Consider the following 18,970-nt stretch of genomic DNA (forward strand, 5'->3'; position numbering starts at 1 on the left):
TTTATTCCCTCATTGTGGGTAAATTAAGGAGTTTTGTCTTGAGGTGTACACCTGATCACACCTGCACTGATTAAACCCATGACAACTGTTACAATCATAGAGGATCCATTGGTTTCTCCGACCATTGATAATTATTGAAATCCATGAATTATTAGTCACTGCTCAACACCAAAGCATTACACAGAGATAGGTACTATAGATAGATAGATAGATAGATAGATAGATAGATAGATAGATAGATAGATAGATAGATAGATAGATAGGAAATTTAAGGGCATCTTCTAGTCATAAAAACATTACAAGACACAAAACACACACACACCTATTTTACCTATTGCACATTCTCATATTCTCACATCCCCAAATAGCACTAACCATCCACAGTCTCACTCAGCATTAAGTGTAAAAGCGGTTTTGTAATTGATTTGTACTGGCTTTGATTGTCCTGTATCTGCTGCCAGAGGGCAGTTAGCTCAAAAAGACAGTGACCTGGACCTATTTTGCTGAGCTGTCATGTTGTTATATCGGTATATTTTCAGCCCTTGTGTATTTTATAATGAACCCCTCATCAGTCCAAAAAAGAAGACAAAGAAATATTCTTTATAAGGATTCACGACAGCAGTTTGATTCTTCACACTTGGTTTGTTCCAGGTGGTTTTCAGTCCGTTGTTTGTCATGAGGAGCCATTTGCCAGATCCGGTCATCATCCACATAGAGAAGAGGAGTCTGGGCCTGAAAGAGAGCCAGCTGATACACGGACAGGGCCACCAGGAGCCTCTGTTCAACACCGAGGCAGACATCACTCACCACCTCACCTTCCAGGCCAGGTGAGAAAACAAAACACAAAAAAAAGAATAGAAAGGAAGAAAAACAAGTGAATTAGTTCGATTTAGTCACAAAGGGGAAAAAAATCCTAAATCAGCCACAGTGATTTAACCTTTCTACACTTCCTGTGATACATTAACACAAGTTTCCATCCTGGTTCGGTCATGTTTGTGTCCATCAGCAGGACAGATTTACTGGACAATTCACATCTTTTCGATCCCAGCGTTTAAATTATGTCATCATCAACCAGCTCATACCGCTGCAGGACAGTGTGTATGACTCTATGGTCCGCTGTAAACGGGTGTTTTATGTCTCCATTTAGAGAAGATGGAGAGACACTTACTTAAGATCCTCTCACACCACATTTCTGGTTTCTGTGAGCCAGCATCAAGACATGATCCAGGGGGATCCAGGCACATTGCAAAGGGAGAACAGGAAGCCAGCTTGGCAGCAGCTGAGACGCAGCTCCAATTCCAACATGTCAGGCTGGACTGTAATTACACCTCATTTAGATACAGGCCCTAACAGAGAGCAGGTTTTTGGCCTTGTGCATGTGTGTGTGTGTGTGTGTGCATGTGGATAGGAATTTCTGTGTGTATGCAATGCATGCACACATGGATTGCGTGGGAAGGATGACTAGGATATGTGGAGATGTGTCATCATCGTATGTGTGTGTGTGTATGTGTGGTCTCTGTGTCGTTGTCTTGGTTAGCGATGTGCCAACACAAGTGTGACAGTCGCCACTTCATCATGGGCAGAGTCTGTCACATACATCACTACTGTCGCTCCGTCCCAGTTTGTCAGCGTGTGTTCTCACTTTCTCATATTGTCCACATCCTCTTGTTAGAGACAGCTCTTTATACAATTCATCATGGCAGGTTCCACCGAGCTGAACCCATCGTCAGAGAGAAAAAAAAACAAAAAAACGCACATGTAACGCTACATAGTCTAATATCATCACATCTATACCTCATGTGTCATGTCTCGTACATTTCTTTTGCATAAATGACAGATGTTTTGGTTCCTAAAGTGTCTTTCAGTAACATGAGTGTTTATGTTTTAGTGTGGATGATGGCCCCGGAGGTAATAGCTTCCACATGCACACACACACGCTGTTATTGTTGTTGCATTGCTCCTACTACTGTGTTTGTTATCTGTACATCTGTAATTTATGTTGTCCTATGCAAATCCACAGAAGAAAAATGGCTCCCTTTGGTAGCAACTAGTGGTGATCTGAATAAACAGAGTAAACGTTGAGTGTAATTGACTCCCCCTGAGATAATTTTTTTGTTGTTTAGATATCTGGTCACAAAGTTTGTTTTGATTTCAGCTGCCATAAAGGAACCACAGTGGCCATACAGTGACTGGGAATATATTTGCCCCCCTTTGTGCATAAACAACAAGCTCAGAAACAACTAAGTGTCTTGTCTTTCTCGATTGCGACCACAATGCTCCTTGTGTTTACGATCCATCCCGCTCCTTAACTGTCTCTCGCCGCACAGACTTTTACATACTCGGCTCAATCCATCCCTCATCCCTCTTCATCCTCACAAACACTGCACTATAAGCCACAATTGTAAACTTTACCTTCACACATACAGTATACATGGTTTTGTGAAAACACAACACACACACAACAGAAAGCCCACCCCCTCCTCCTCCTCTCCTCCTCTCCTCCTCTCCTCCTCGTCCCGACCCTCTGGGATGGATCCAATCCTGAATGTTCACTGGTCAACAGCTCATCTTTCCTTCCTGTAATTACGCATAGTTGTGGGCTCTAATGGACGAGGTAGAGAGCATAGCTGCGGTCTGCGACACAAGAGACACAGACAAGTCTTAACCAGAACCGTTATGTCCTGCTCTCCTCGTATTGGCCACCACATTAGAGAGCTGAGGGTTACAATCAGAAGCCTCTTCCAGTTTCCAACCCCCCTCAGGAACTGCTCTGGATGAAAAGCTTCCTGTCAGCACCTTGTCCCTCTCCTCTGTCTTGCCCCAGATCCATAAGCAACAGCCCCTGTGTTCCTTTTATAGCACAATGGGCTCTATTAATAAACTACTGCTCTGGGGTAAGAGGGCTGCTTTGCTTTAGCCAAGTGGAACTGGATGCTGTCTAGTGAAAGAGAAGAAGCCATTACAATGTTTGGATTTAGTTCCTTGCTGTTTTTTTCTTCTTCTCGTTGTAAAGCCATAATTGACCAGTGTCTGGGGTTGAGGTATCCAATAGGATTATTTAGTGCCGTTTAGCTTTTCCTATGATCTTTGTGAATTACTGTTTGTAAGGCTAGACAGCATGTCAGGAAGGGGAAAAAAAAGTCCAAAACAAAAGGCAGACTCAGACTGCTTGAAGTTTCAGGGGTAAACGCAGAGTTTACCCAGAGGTCACTTTAATTGTTCAGAGCAGAACAATGGGAATAGTCAGATCCTGTCAAGAGATGTCTTGTTCTATACTGAAATAAGAAGTATATTTGAATTGTTTCTGGCGTAGAATGAGTAAACATGATCGCTAGCCAGGTCTGCTGACAGAAAAAAAAAAAAAAAAAATTACAGCAGCGGTTCAAACCCATGTGCCTTTATGACCCTTAAAAGTATGAGGGTTTTTTATTTCAGGCAATCAGTTATCATGCTCTTCACCAAATGACCTCGCCTACTCGTTGAAGGGTTGAAGATGGCATGAAAACATTTCCCTGTTTCCCCCCCCCCCACAGATAAATTGCTTTCAGTAATCTGTAATGACTGTGTGAATGTGTGTGTGTGTGTGTGTTTGCTCCTCAGGGAGGATGAAGACGCCTCTCACTGTGCCGTGCCGATCTCCACCAGCCTGATCAAGCAGATCGTGAATAAGAGCGGGAGTGAGGACAACCTGAAGCACATCCTGGAGGATTTCTACGGCCCGAAGGCCTCCGCTGAGTCTCCATGGCCCTACGTCACCAAAGACACCGACAGGTATTTGTTGTTTATCTTATTAAAGGGATAGTTCAACATTTTGGCAAATTGGCCCATTGCCATAATCCCTATAGTCATAGCAGTACAGTAGGTTCGTTACCTTTAATTGTCGGTGCAAGCTATTTTTAGAACGGCGGAGCAGAGCCGTGAGCTGCTCAGAGCTACGCTACGGAGGCTAATGGGATTTCTTGGTTTCCCTCATCAAACTCATCAAATACACAATCCAACAACTCCAAAACGCTCTGGTGAACAAGTTGTGACCTGCACATTCACCACGCTATGAGATAATAACACAACGATACAAGACAGAGTTGTTATAGAGGTAAATTCAAAGACTGCTTGCTGAAAAACTGCCCCCGACGGAAACGCACATCAGCAGTTTTGCATGAATTTACCTCTAAAACAACTCAGTCTGGTAACGTTCTGTTATTATCTCATAGCGTGATGAATGTGCGGGTCAACACAACTTGTCCACCAGAGCGTTGTGGAGTTGTTGGATTGTGTATTTGATGAGTTTGATCAGGGGAAACCAAGAAATCCCATTAGCCTCCGTAGCGTAGCTCTGAGCAGCTCACGGCTCTGCTCCGCCGTTCTAAAAATAGCTTGCACAGACAATTAAAGGTAACGAACCTACTCCTAAAACTATATGGATTATGGCAATGGGCCAATTTGCCAAAATGTTGAACTAACCCTTTAAAGGATGAATACAGATGTAAAAGCATTGGTGCTTTTATTTTCCTGGTTAGAATCAAGTCTACGTACAAGCACCTGGATTAAAACAAAACAAAGTGAAGCAACACGTCTCTGTGACAAGTCAACATGGATTGATTATTTTTCCTCTGTATTTTAGCACTTCTGTGACAAGCCTCACATCTGGCTGTTTGGATTTCATAACACAGATTTCATCAAGACCCACCAGTATGTTGTTTTAATAGCAGGCTTCTTACAGCATCTCTCCTCAAAGCGCAAGAGTTGTGCAAGCGAGCCTTTCATGAGGAGGGCTTTCTCTTTATTGGTTACTCTTTGTTCACATAATAAAAACAGTTAACTGCAAAGACAATGCAGAGCCCATGCTTCAGACGTTAGCTGTGATCCCGCTGCAGTCCCCACAGACCGGAGATTTAGGCTGTCGCTCTGTCACAGTTCCACTTTCTCACACAAGTCGCAGGGCCTTGCATCCAGTTAAAACTTGGCACGCGGTTTGCAGAGCGTACAGTGTGTGTGTGTGTGTGTGTGTGTGTGTGTGTACTGTATGTATGTGTATCTGTGCATATGTGTGTGTGTGTATATATATACAGTATGTGACCCATGCATGAGTTTATATATACCACGGGGGCACCATACGTCACTCTGGGACTCATCTTTTGTCGCAAAGCAATCACATCTTGATAGCGGTGGTAAGAAGACGCAGCCACACACTCTCCCACAGACTCCCACTTAACAAAGACGGCCATGTGTCTGCCTGTGGTTGCCGGGGTTTCTCTGCTCTCTATATGCAAACACACACACACACAGAAACATACACAGACTGTTGCCCAGCACATCTGTACACACACATGGTTCACCTTTAAATGTCACACACACACAAGGTGTCAGTGCACGGCCTCTATCAGCTGCTTGGTGTTGAGTTTCTCTGTCAGTCAGGCCTCCCTCTTCCCTGAAATCCGTCCCTCTGAGACAAAAGCCGCCTCAAAAAAAGCCTGAGGCCAATACATGGCACATTTCCCACCACGGAAAGTGGCAGAAACCTGCTACTTTATGTGAAGGAGCATAAGAAGGCGAGGGGTGGGAAAAAAATGGGAAAAGTGTCATTAAAGGATTAATAGCACGGATTTCTATCTCTAAACACACTCAGGACTTGGACAGCAAGTGAAACCCACACTTTAATTTGTATATTTTTCCTTAATGTTGATAACAGTGACAAAGTTTGCTGTTTGGAGACTGCTCAGTCTCTGTGGCACAGCAGAGAAACCAAACCAACCCAACTCCTTGGCAGGAAGTGTGTAAATACTGGGTCTTAAAGGGACAGAGGAAGTTGAAAGTGGTAAATGTTATTTTTCTTTCTCTGCTGGATTTTTAGTGGCAAGCAAGACACCTCCGCAACCATTAAACAAACATCTTGTAGCGGTTAAGAGTTAGGGGGGAAGCTCAAGTTTGAGGCTCTGTGCGCTCAGAGTAGTGGTGCCTCTCAAAATTCACACTTCTGAACCTCCAGAGTTGGCAGGTTTGACAGAAGCTGCCGCGCACATTTCTTTCAATTACCCCTTTTTTGTGAGCTCTGTAATATGATTAATGAGCCCTGCACTTTGCTGCCCTCAGCCAAGAGGGCACGGCACACACACAGACACACAGACACACACATAAGTGGTAGAGAATAACTATGTCTAGTCCTTTCTGAGTGTGAGGCAGCAGGTTGGTACTGTAGGTTGAGCAGAGGTGAAGCAGCGTTGGGGAGAAAAGGGACGGACCGGCTCTGGGAAGAACTGTTTGTTTGGCTCTCCTCTGGCACTCAGCTCTGTTTAGGGCTCACAAGACCATGATTACTGTGAAATGACTGTTGTGGATTGATTGGTGGAAAAAAAATGGTTGTGTGTTTCTGTCTGGCTGCCTGTTAATCTGTCCCTCGACATGCCCCCATGTGTGTGTTCCTCGATGCTTTGTCTGGCTGTTTGTGTTGCATAACTTATTTACAGACAGTTCCTTTCCATGTATTTGTTTAGCTTGTGAGACAATGTGTTAATGGCCTGCATATTGTAACTGTTTGTTTATATATGACACATTAAAATACCTGGTTAAGGTCTCTGGCAGTGTGTAAAACAACGTCCGCAGCCAACGCACAAGAGCACAGAGGGAGGAAACGATATCCTTAATCCTGGTGATTGAGCAGAGACAAGTTTTATTACCCGAGCTGATCTGACAATAACGATGTTTGTTTTGCATTAGAGGTAACTGCGTCTGTCTCTCTGACTATATATTTGTCATTATAGTAATATGTTTGACGTGTTTACTGTGCACCCGTAGTAGCCTATAGCCTAAACAAGCTCAGCACAGTAGAAGTTTGTTCAGCGTCTTTGCCTGTAGTCCTGTCTAGACCACAGCATGGACTATTTTACTGTAAACACCACAGCCCCTACTGGCTCTGTTGCTCTATGATTTAATCCGTCTTCTTTTCTTTCAAAACTGTTTGTTCATTTTAGATTAACAGAACAAACACTGACAAAAAAAAAAAGTCCTTCCCGTACGTCTCCAATAACAAATCGTTGAGTGAAAAAAACACTCAGCAACCATTATAGAAAACAGAATTAATTGTGTAAAGGGAAACATGTAATACAGTGTAAAGGTATAGACTATACATAAACAATAAGAACAATACATTTACTTAGAAATCAGAGGTGCACAGTTCAGTAATCATCCTATTCTTTCTATTAGTACATCCATGTTCTTGCTGTAATACCAATTAGTTTCCTGTCTGATCAAAAGTTGTCAAGTTGTTCATAACATTTTCAACAGGATAATGTATCTTATAAAAATCCTCAACTTAACCTCTCAGTATAAGTTAAGTTAGTATTTCCTAATGCTAAACTCCAAAGTCTTTTGGCTTCATCCAGCTCTTTGAGTGGTTTCCTTTTTTTTCTTCTTTTTTTTTTAAAGCAATTACACATTTGGCTTAGAACAGACGGAAATGAATTAGTTTATATTTTCTTATGTTTCCTGGAAAATCTTAAGGGTGTATACTGGATGTAATAAATCTTTTTTAGCAGGGCAGGGGACAGGAACAACAGCTGTAATATTTCCACATATATTTCAATGGAACAGGATGTCACTTTGTTCATCAATGGGTCACTGCAGTAAAATCTAATACATAACTCTATCAATGGTTATTATTAGATGTGGCCTGCTGGGATATTTATCTATTTATAGAATTTATATGTCTTCTCTTGTTGTGTATTGTATTTTTTATTGCTCTTTAATCTTGTCTTATTGGCTTTTAATCATTATTTCAGTGGTCATGTCTGTATGATTATGTATTGTATATCTGCTCTGGTGGTAAAACCAGTTTCTAAATCTAATCTATTTCTATTATGATGATTGTCTATAATAATGTAATGCACACTCCTCCCTCCCTCCCTCCCTCTCTGCCCCTACAGGTCTGTGCTGGAGACCCTGGCCCAGTGGGACAGTCCCATGCAGGTGAAGCTGTCCTGCTGGAAGCCCGGTCTGAACACGCTGCTGGTGGAGCTGCTGCCCTGGGCGCTGCTGGCCAACCACTCCCAGTGGGACCTCTGGCTGTTTGAGGGGGAGACCATTGTGCTCCAGATACCAGCCGGCAAAGTCATCGTACCACCCAACTTCAAGGTAGGGAGTTGTCTATAGTATACAGCTCTGGAAAAGACCACTTCAAAATGATCAGTTCCTGTGTGTGGTTTTACTATTCATAGGTATGTGTTTGAGTAAAATCAACACTTTTGTTTCATTCTATAACCTACTGACAAAATTTCTCCCAAATTGGAAATAAAAGTATTGTCATTTAGAGCATTTATTTGCAGAAAATGGCAACAGGTCAAAATAACAAAAAAAATTCCAGTGTTTTCAGACCTTGTATAATGCAAAGAAAACAAGTTCATATCCTTTTTTAAACAACACAACACTACTTTTTAAACTTAGGAAGAGTTTAGAAATCAACATTGGTGGAATAATCCCAATTTTTAATCACAGTAGTGTTTTTTTTATTTTATTTATAATCTTTCTTCCTCATTAAATATGATTTGGTTCAGGTGATCAGCTAAGTAGAGTGAGGTGTGCTTGTGTTGGAGTTCAATAGACACTAGAATCGATGGCTGCCATACATGTAGAGAAGCTGATTTATAAAGAACATTTTGGATTGGTCTATTTTTTCCAGAGCTGTACATATCCTGAAAGTGGCACATTTATATATATATATATATAAAAAATAATCAAAGTCATTTTGTTAGACCTCCGAAATCTCATGTCCACATCCACAGAAGCCGTCATCCAGCTCTTTTCACAGGTTCCCACAGTAATGCTCCCCATGTCAAGTAAAGTAAACTTCAGATGTAAAAGTATAAACTGAAATTGAATTTGAAATTTTCTGTTCGACTCAGATTTCTTATGTAATACTTAACATATCACGCCATCATGCATTGCTACATCAAAGGGAGTCACTGCACATGAATCTCAACTTTCAAATGTTTCCAATCAGGACACAATTTGACCAGTAAAACTAATTCTGCCTTTGAAAGACATTAATAGACTGTACGCTTTCCAAGATCTTGGTGACTTCATGGTTTACAGCGATCCTAATATTTCACTTAAGATATATTTTATTTTTACATCAAGACCTGGAAGAGTCTGTCTGCAGCCTTCAGAACGAAACCAGCTTCTTTTCTTTTTTTTTTCTCATTACAGTCTGGACTAATAAGCACAAAACCTGAGATCATTCACCAGAGCATTACAACAATATTCCCTGCCTAAGCATTTATCTGCAGCCAAGCTGTGTCACCATATACTGTAGGCATGTCGCTCTCACTGCTGCTCTGAGATCAGAAGAAGAGGTCTGCAGATGGTTTTCCCCCTGTGGAACATAACACACACACATAAACAGATTTTTTTCTGCCACTAACCCGGAGCTAAGTGAGAAGGCAACGTATCAAAGAACAAGTGCTGATACGGTTCAGCGCAAAGAAACAAAATAAAAAAAGTGGTAAATGTGCAATAGCCTGTGAAATAGAAACAAATAAAGCATTGTTTCCATAGCGCCCTGCTATTTGTCATGGAACAACAAAGGCAAAGAGAGCGAGAGAGTTGATGGGGGTTTGAGCATCTGAAACAGCTGTCACTCAAACATTTGTGAGGCTTTTAAATTACGTTCTCATAACACAGGCTTCAGTGATGGAGGACGGTGTATAGTCTTCAGTTGCCCGGACGGTTTGAGCAAAAAAATAAATAAAAATGCGGGGAACACGGACACTGTCAGAAACACTTTTTGGCAACGGAGCCACGTTTGACCCCGACGTGCGACTGCTTCCAAAACGCAATCACATACAGTCAGTTTCAATAGGAGGAATTGTCCGTCATGGCCGACAGTGATCTGACCTCTTTTTCCTTTTTTTCTCCACTTTTATGTGCATCTTTCCCTCCCACCATCCAGGAAGCCTTCCAGATTGGTATCTACTGGGCCCACACCAACACCGTGCACAAGTCCACGGCACTGAAACTGGTCCACGACCTGACTTCTCCCCGCTGGAAGGAGGGCTCGGGCTCGGAGGTGGTCACCCTGGACGAGGAGGGGTACGTGGAGGCTGACATCACCCTGGGCGCCTTCCCTGGAAAGCAGAAGGTGAACTTTAATAACATGTAACCATAAATGTCCTGATATTTAAAAAGGTGTTTTTTTTTTTTTCTTCTCCTGAACAAAGGGGGGAAGTGAAGTAGTTTATTGAATTATCAAGTCAAGACACATTAGGCTTTTAATAGGGAACTTTGTTGTAATATATCAGAATGCATTTTACAAGTTCTGGTGTGTTTATTGAATTACATGCTGGTTTTCAGCTGTTTTTTATTCATCAGCTGTTTTTCTACCACAAGCCAACTGTAGTGAAAGCCAAACTGTTCACGTGTTTAGATATATACTGATACCAAAACAAGAAAGTGGGGATAAAAGGAACAGATTTTGAGATTGGAAAAGGTAATGTGACCTTAAAAACATTATCAGAGCATCAAGTTTAGGTCTTTAAATTGTCATTTTAAGTCACTGAATTGTACCTTTAGACGACAGATGGACCAATGGAAATGTTTTTACTACAACACTGTAACTGAAAACAGTTTTTCAGCAGATTTTAAACAGACGGCAGCAAAATGAATTTTTTATTAAAACATTTTTGAATATATCTTTTATTATTGCATCAACTTTATTAGCTCAGCATCTCGCCACATGAAGATGATCTCCAGATCTCTCAACTAAACGTTCTTTTTCTCATCGATAGCTGACAATTTACTGACTGTTGTTTTTTTTTTTCTTTTCATAGCTGTGTCAGTTCTGCGTGTCGTCTGTGGTGAGACACGGCATCCAGATCCTCCAGATCGAGGACCGAACCATCCTGGTCAACGCCACTCCTTACACCGTGCATTACAGGCCTCTGCTGACGGACCACGCTTTAGCAGCCGACGACCAGGTACTGTACCATAAACACTGACTTGATGAGATTTAGATTTTCCTCTTCTTCATCTAAACATGTGTAACAACTGCTTGTGCTGCTGGCGTCGTGCTAAAACATGTGAGGCGAGACTTCAAGGCACTTGGAAAAGGAGGGGAAAATATTTCATACATCACACAACATCTGCCCAGTCTCCAAGTCTCAAAAACCAGCTGAAGTGTTTTGCTCTGTGAAATAATGTCAATTTCGAGGCCCGTACTGTAGCTCCCGTTCCACGCTGCTACCTCATATAATCATCTGTTGTTGTATAATAATGTACGCGTAGGGTTTCTGCATCATGTCTCCTCTGTCCCACTGCAGTTCCTGAGGCTTCACACATACAGTATATTCCCTACGCCCATTACTCACACACACATCCACCCCACCATCACGACCGCACAGCACAACGTCCACATTGCAGGCACACAGCAAGCCGTTTTCCATCAGATCATGTTCCTAGTCCCCCCCACTCCTCCTCCACCCTCCACCGTTCTCACAATGTGGCAATGGCACTTCATAGGGACATTAGACAAACACCCAGAATTGAATGCAGGTTTCCCCTTCTCACTTTCATCTGCTGCTTGTCCCCAAAGAGAGCAACAATGTAGTGATGTCATCTAACGAGCCTTCAGATCTCCTTAAAGGAGGATGGCAGTGCTTGCCAGTTGCCACTAATTGACTGAAAAACTTGAAAAAAAAAAGAGCCTAAAAAACTAAATAGCGGGCGCTGGGCTTAACAATAACACAGACCACAAACAAGGCTAGGAATGCCTTTTTAGTTGGTCTATTCATCATGCTTAGTGCCTAATCCCCGTAGTCCTCCACTACTCGCTGTGCACAGGCTGCTAAACCAGCGCAGCAGGGCTCCTCTGCTACCAATTTAGCGCTAAGCTCAGTGGGAGAAAGAAGAGAGTACAATAACAATGTGGTTTTACCATGTATCTTTTGTTGTAATCACTTGCATCTTCGTCTTTTCTTTTCTTCTTTTGACTCCATGTCCCATCCCATATCCTTTTTTCTAAATGCAACTTCTGTCCACCCACCCACTCACTATTTATTCTCATTTGTTCTCCGCACCTCTGTGTTTTCTTGTCTGGTCTTTTTTTTCTTTCCATCAAAGCTTTTATTCATTATGTTTGTTTGCCTTCCTCATCTGCCTCCTCCTGGCTTTATTGTATTATTTTTATTTTCCTTTACCCTCTCTCTACCCACTGCCCTCCCTCCTCTTCTCTTCTTTTCTCTTTCTTTCCTCATTATGTTTGTATTATGGTCTGTCTCTCTCCCCAGGCCTGTGAGATACCAGAGACAGCAGTGTTCAGCCTGGCTCCCTCTGAAGAGGCGTCCTCGGCCAAGCCCTACTCGGTGCCATGCTGGGACCTCCTCCAAACCAGCGTCCAGGGAAAGGTGGAGTACCCTCTGCCGCTCAAACACATGCTCTTCAGCCTGTTTCCCAGGCCCGACGCCGGAGGAGTTGGATCCGCGGCGTGGAGCCTCCCCGCTCCGGTCCGACCAGACTTCCCCAGGCAGAGTTTGTCTGTTCCTGGGGAACTAGACTCTGGACTTGGCCTTAACAGCAGGTGGGTAGCAAGCGGAGCATTTGTGGTTTGCTGGCTGTAACAGTCCATTTAGAGCGAGGTTTCTGAACTCCCAGCTGGCACCAGACATCAAGCAAGAGAGGCACTGTGGCTGGTCACAGCTTGTTAAACGCTGGAGACGAGGCAAAAGGAGAAATGCCCTCAACATTTCCACTGTCAATCTCTCAGCTTGTCTTGAGCAATCAGTCCCTCTCAATCTATTTTATGTCTTTGTTACTTAGTTTTACTCTTTCATTTTTCTGTGGCACACACACGGCGGCAGATACAGTAAATAGGCCAGATGAGCAAATCTTTTCTGTCTTTCACAGTCAAACCTTTGTCTTCTTGTGTTTTGCCGTCTAAGCTTCACTGGTTTATCTATGTGTATGTGCTGCCAGACCCAGATATAAACAGAAACACTTATGTTGTGTCACTGCCTGACTTTGGTTAGGGCAATTCTGTCAATGAAGAGATTTTGCAAATGACCACAGCAGTAATGTGACGTTCAGCACGCCATTGGGTGTGTGTGTGTGTCTCTTCGGCGTGTGGTTTAGGAGGGGTTGGGATACGAGCTGTCTGTGGAGCGTTTATTTATGTGTTTGTGTTTTTATGTTTTGCAGAGCCATAGTACTGACGTATCAGGAGCACCTCGGGGTGACGTACATCACTCTGAACGAGGACCCGTCTCCTCGCATGCTCGTCCACAACAAGTGTCCCATCCCGCTGCTGTTGAAGGAAAACGTCAAAGGTGGGGAAAAGGGGGCGAGGTCTGACCACACTAGGGGTTATTGGGTTTAACTTTATTATCCCTCAGTGACACTATTTTCTCTGGTTTGTCACAGAAACTCCCAGGACTGAAGTCTACTGCCGTCCTCTGCCTGCCAACTGCTCTCTGCACCATGAGCTCTACCAACACTTCTCCAGTTTCCCCGAGTGCAGGCAGGAGACGTTGCCCACGCTGCTGCTGAAAACCACCTCGAGCCACAGCGCCACCACCGACTGGACCGACCCCATAGACATCAACTGCCTCGGCACTCAGGTAGAAGCAGTCATGTACCGTACCGTACACCAGGGGTTCCCAAAGTTTACTTTAGTTTATTTATTTGTTTCATTCATTGAAAAAAGAAAATAAAACTCCTGAATGAAAGGGGGCAGAAAGAAGCGAACACATGTTGTCTACCCAAATCCTTTCACAAATGAGATAATAGCCTATAAGTGGGGTTGTGTGATGATTTCCAGAAATCAAATAACATTTGAAAATTATTCTAAATACTGCATTTTAACAGTAATTGTATAAAAAAAAAGATGCAAGTAGAAAATTTAAATTTTAAATTTTAAATAAAACCATGCAAATACATTTTCCTCCTCATCTTTAGATGCTTACAGGTCGCGTCTAAACATGGAAGATCTCCGAGTGGCTGTCTCCAAAATTAAACACATTAGGAGAGATTAATGCTGAAACATACAGTAGTAATCCCCAATGCACGTCACTCCCGGGTCACGGGTTGAAAAGTTTATTCAATTCAATTCAATTCAACTTTATTTATAAAGCGCATTTCATGCACAAGGCAGACTCAATGTGCTTCACAACAGGTATACGTACTTACAGTAAAAACAGTCATAGAAAATCAATTAGAAATCAATCGGAGAGTGCAAGTGCAAGTGCACGTAAACAATCACCACATACACACTTAAACTCACACATACGCACACAACCACACAACCACACATGGAGATATGCACACGGTTCAACTGAATGCTGTTGAAAAAAGATAGGTTTTTAAAAAATGGCTACTGATGTGGCATGTCTAACTGTGTCAGGCAAGGTGTTCCATTTTTGTGGGGCAAATACACTTTAAGAACAACAACAACACAGAGGGCACGCCTCAACGCCTCTGTTTGTTTGTTTTTAATCCAAGGAAAAATGAAACCAAATCATTTGAGAAGCAGAAACTAACCGAAACATCCGTTGTTTACGAACCACCTGCAACAACACTCGGCTTCGCTCCTCTACAAATTCCTGTCTTTTTCTCTTTTTCTCTCTTTTTTTTTTTCCATTCACAAATCTGCAGAGAGATGTTCTGCCATTCTTCACACATGATTCTTTTCAGATGTTTCTTTGCTGGAGAACTTTTGTTGCTCAACATTTTTACTGTAAAGTAGTCCAAAGGTTTTCTATTGGACCCAAGTCAGGGAACATACTTGGCCAGGTCGTAGTTTTCACTGTTTCCCTCTTTTACAAACTGGTGCGATTTTTACGGTGTGTTTGGGATCAGTGTCATGTTGCTCGCACCTGCCAAGCTTCTTGAGACGATGAAAGGGGGGGGTGCGATGTTGGTTGTGTATTCAAACTTGCAATACACACACACCTTTTCTATGAATGCAGCCCCACAGATAGAGAGAGGCCCAGCGAGAGTCCCACAACATCCACGTTTCTCCGTGGTTCTCCCGGCCAGGTTCTGCTCCAGTCCAAAACATGCTGGGCCCCACCTGATTCAAACAAATTGATTCTGGTTTTATCCGACCCAAAGAATGTGCTGCCAGCGTTCATCAGGCGTCCTCGTGTTCTCTGGCAAAAAGTTTCATCTCTCTCCATTTTTCTTCAGTTTTCTTCTTGGATGCCGTCTCGTAACATGTTGATTTTATGCACTATCCTTCACACGGTCCAATCAGCCGCTGAAACAGTTCCCACAGATAAAGTTAGAAGCACTGACCCCTGGGTTTTTAATGCAATTGTGAATCATGTGTGTGTGTGTGTACTCGGTTTTGTTGCTTATCAAAGGTCAGATATGATGTAAAAGTGCGTTAATGACCAAGTCAAACGATCCAACTCCTCCATCATCCCTCGTCTGAAAAGTGGACAAATCATCATCAACACTCGTCATTTCTTTTACGTGCTTTTTATGAGATTTCACTTTCTTAATTTGAAGCGATGCAACATTCAAGAAGTAGACATCACAGTCCAAGTGTTTCTGGTTCTGGTCGGTGTGTAACTGTGCGGTTTAGCGAGATGTTAGAGAGCGGTGTGTCTAATGTTTGCTGTTGTGTCTAGCCAGCTGCAGGTCGGGGGTTGAGGTTGGGGCTGTGTATCTCTGGTTACTGTGAGGTCGCAGTCTGACCTCCGTGGTAGTGGGGAGGGGGGGGGCAGTGGGCAACAAAGGTCAGACTTGTTATGACTGCTCAGCAAAGTGTTCAGCGGGGATCTGCTCCCATTCGTCACGAGGGGGAATGATGATCACTCTGGAGGTTAAAGTCGGACACATGTCGGCTCTGAAACACACACACACACACACAGCAACATGAACACTGAGCTATGAATCTGTGGATGTGTTAAGTCGCCTCTTCAAAGTTTATTTAAGGTTATTTAAGGCTTAATGCATCTCACCACACATTATTTTGTCGTTCAGGTGGTGTTCCTGCCTGGCTTCGGGTGTCTCTACGTCGGCGTGGTGTATGAGAGAGGCACCCTGGTCTTGTCTCTGGCACCAGAGGGCAGTGTGGACCCTGTGATCAACCAGCACAGCAGGTATATGTTTTGCACACACGGATGCAGAGCTTTTACTTTTGTTTTATGCTCCTTACATATTTGAACCATCATAAATTTATCTACCAGTGCGACTTTTACTGTCTTCACTTCAGACTCCTTTATGATCATTGTTAACAGGCAGGTTTCATCATCATTCATGCAGCAGCTGTTACTGTAGTCGAGTCCGAACATGAGGGAAACACACAGGGCCTCATCCTCCCTCACCACAGGAGGGCACTAAAAACCTCCTGGTGTTTGTCTTGACTTGAAATAATTTGCACATTATGAGCTGCAACCTAAACACAGTCCATGCAAAACAGTCAAAACACAACGTCTTCACCAATCTGAGAACATGTGTGTAGCATTTAGAAAAAGAAAAAGAAAAATATGGTGAGAGGAAGAGAGGAAGAAGATGTCCTGGACAACATCTGGCAGCATCTGCACAGCCAGAGACTCATAGTGACTCTCCTCTTTCTGCATGTCTTCTTCAGCACTCTGCACGGAAACTAGTGTTAATCACATGTATCTGCATAGTTTTTACTCATTTACTTACTGACATCCCTATTTAATAGTAGTTTATACTTATTAACTCCTTTTTCCTGTTTAAAGACACTGACGACAGCACAAACTTACATTTTAGCTTATTCTTTCAACACCATTTATGGGCAGTCAACCTTGGTAACCTCTAAAGTCGCCATAGACACAACAAACTCATCCAGACACCAGCTCTGTTGTTTCTTTATTTGCCTGTTTTATTGTTTTCACACATCGTTTTTGTTTTCTGAGTGGTTTTGTGTTTCACCTGCACAGCACTTTTTTTTGTAAATACTACACAGGTGTTGTCAAATCAGGCATTTTCCTGAATTTTGTTTTATTTATTTGCACCTGTTTTCCTAAGTTCCTCTGTGTTGAAGCTTTATTCCACTGTATCAACACATAGCTGCTTTGGCCTTATGGCAAAACAGGAGATAAATATGATCACATATGAGGTCAATGTAAACAAATGACATGCAAAATGTAATAATGTGGCAAGAAATTCATTAATCCTCACTAGAATCAGATGCCAAATCGTTTCTGACTCATAGAAGATAATGAGAGTGAGTTCACTCAAACGGCTGGTATGTCGAATGTTCCTATGAAAAAGAGCAGCCGTTCCAGATGTGTTTCTTTTTTTTACTTCTGCTAAATGCAAAATTCATTCAGAATCATAAAAAAAAATGATTGTGGGATTATGCAGTATTATTTTCTGTACATAGTGTTTTTACGTGGCTGCCTCCAAAAACAACACAGTTAAAGTTGATGTTCCCTCAGAAAACAGAACCAAGGCTGAAACTGGAAATTACACTCAGGAATAGTTTATAAATTCACTTTTCTCAGTGGTTTGTCAGCGTGAAAAGATTAAGGATAAAACAAAAATCTCAGCATTATATTAAAGGGATAGTTCAACATTTTGGCCAATTGGCCCATTCCCATAATCGCTATAGTCATAGCAGTAGGTTCGTTACCTTTAATTGTTGGTGCAAGCTATTTTTAGAATGGTGGAGCAGAGCCGTAAACTGCTCAGAGCTACGCTACAGAGGCTAATGGGATTTCTTGGTTTCCCTCATCAAACTCATCAAATTCACAATCCAACAACTCCAAAACGCTCTGGTGGACAAGTTGTGACCTGCACATTCACCACGCTATGAGATAACAGAACGTTACAAGACAGAGTTGTTTTAGAGGTAAATACAGATACTGCTTGCCGAAAAACTGCCCTCGATGGGAACGCGCATCAGCGGTTTTGCATGGATTTACCTCTAAAACAACTCCGTCTCCGTAGCCTCCTTAGCGTAGCTCTGAGCAGCTCGCAGCTCTGCTCCACCGTTCTAAAAACAGCTTGCACCGACAATTAAAGGTAACAAACCTACTGCTAAAACTATAGGGATTATGGCAATGGGCCAATTTGCCAAAATGTTGAACTATCCCTTTAAATACATTAGACATCATTGAAACTTTATTATTATTATGTTTTTGTCTTTTTTCCTAGTATATAACATGGTACTGTCGTGTTTATAATCTCTGTTTCATTTTCAGGTCGTCCAAACTGTCCTTCAGAGTCCTCTTCAGTGAGACCAGTGTGGCGCTGAGTGATGACATCACTAGTCCCTCTGGATCTGTGGAGCTGCTGAGACTCACGCTGACCAAGTTGCTGCTCAGCCTGGCGCCGGCGCCCCCCTCCCTCCCCCTGTCGGAGCTGGCGGCCGACCCCGCCGTGGACACGGCGCTCGTCTCGGCTCTGATGCTGGACACGTCTCTGATCGAGGTCTACTGCTCCAGCCTGCAGGTCGACAACCAGCTGTACAACCGAGCCAGCTTCCACTTCCCCGTGCTGCTGTGCCAGGATCAGAGAAGCGGGGTTAGTGGTGATCCCGGGGGTCCGTGGAGCAGAGATGCAAACCCCTCGGAGTCTCCTGAGGCCTTGGAGGAGTTCAAGCGCTCCTGTTTTCTGCAGCTGAGGATGATGCTGGCTGGAGACAAATGCACCGTGGAGGAGGTGGGATTCATTCCTCTCTTTGTCTCTGCTGCCTCTTTACTGACATTTCTTCTTTTTCTGCTGCTGCTGTCTATTTGATAAGCTGAGAATCCTTTATTTTTCTACTTTTCTGATTTAATGAACACAATTCTGCAACTAAAATCCACTTCTGTAACTCCAGCAGTCACATACTTCACAGTAACCATGTGGTACACCATAACAAACATCAGGCACATAACTACATACAGAAGTAATCACCTCATAAGTCACTTCTTCTTTCAGAGACACTGTTGTGTTTTGCAATAATATTTGATTTAAAAATAACAATAACTTTTTATTCAGTATGCTGTAAAACTCAACATATAAAGGG

The 18,970-nt window shown here is 42.8% G+C and overlaps 1 protein-coding gene across 3 annotated transcripts in view; it reads left to right on the plus strand.

The window, feature by feature from the left end:
* The window catches only part of vps13b (vacuolar protein sorting 13 homolog B), a 349,921-nt gene that overhangs the window by 308,330 nt on the left and 22,621 nt on the right, over positions 1-18,970 (plus strand). For all 3 annotated transcript variants that reach the window (XM_085802924.1, XM_085802922.1, XM_085802923.1), the window contains 10 exons: positions 652-827; positions 3,601-3,771; positions 7,920-8,127; positions 9,941-10,129; positions 10,818-10,964; positions 12,273-12,562; positions 13,180-13,307; positions 13,402-13,598; positions 15,967-16,085; positions 18,162-18,621. In XM_085802924.1, the coding sequence (XP_085659050.1) occupies positions 652-827; positions 3,601-3,771; positions 7,920-8,127; positions 9,941-10,129; positions 10,818-10,964; positions 12,273-12,562; positions 13,180-13,307; positions 13,402-13,598; positions 15,967-16,085; positions 18,162-18,621 (2,085 nt within the window). The remainder of the gene's footprint in view (positions 1-651; positions 828-3,600; positions 3,772-7,919; positions 8,128-9,940; positions 10,130-10,817; positions 10,965-12,272; positions 12,563-13,179; positions 13,308-13,401; positions 13,599-15,966; positions 16,086-18,161; positions 18,622-18,970) is intronic.

The sequence above is a fragment of the Trachurus japonicus genome, chromosome 16 (assembly GCF_045865225.1).
Source record: "Trachurus japonicus isolate A0001 chromosome 16, Traja_1.0".
Classification (NCBI taxonomy): Eukaryota; Metazoa; Chordata; class Actinopteri; order Carangiformes; family Carangidae; genus Trachurus; species Trachurus japonicus.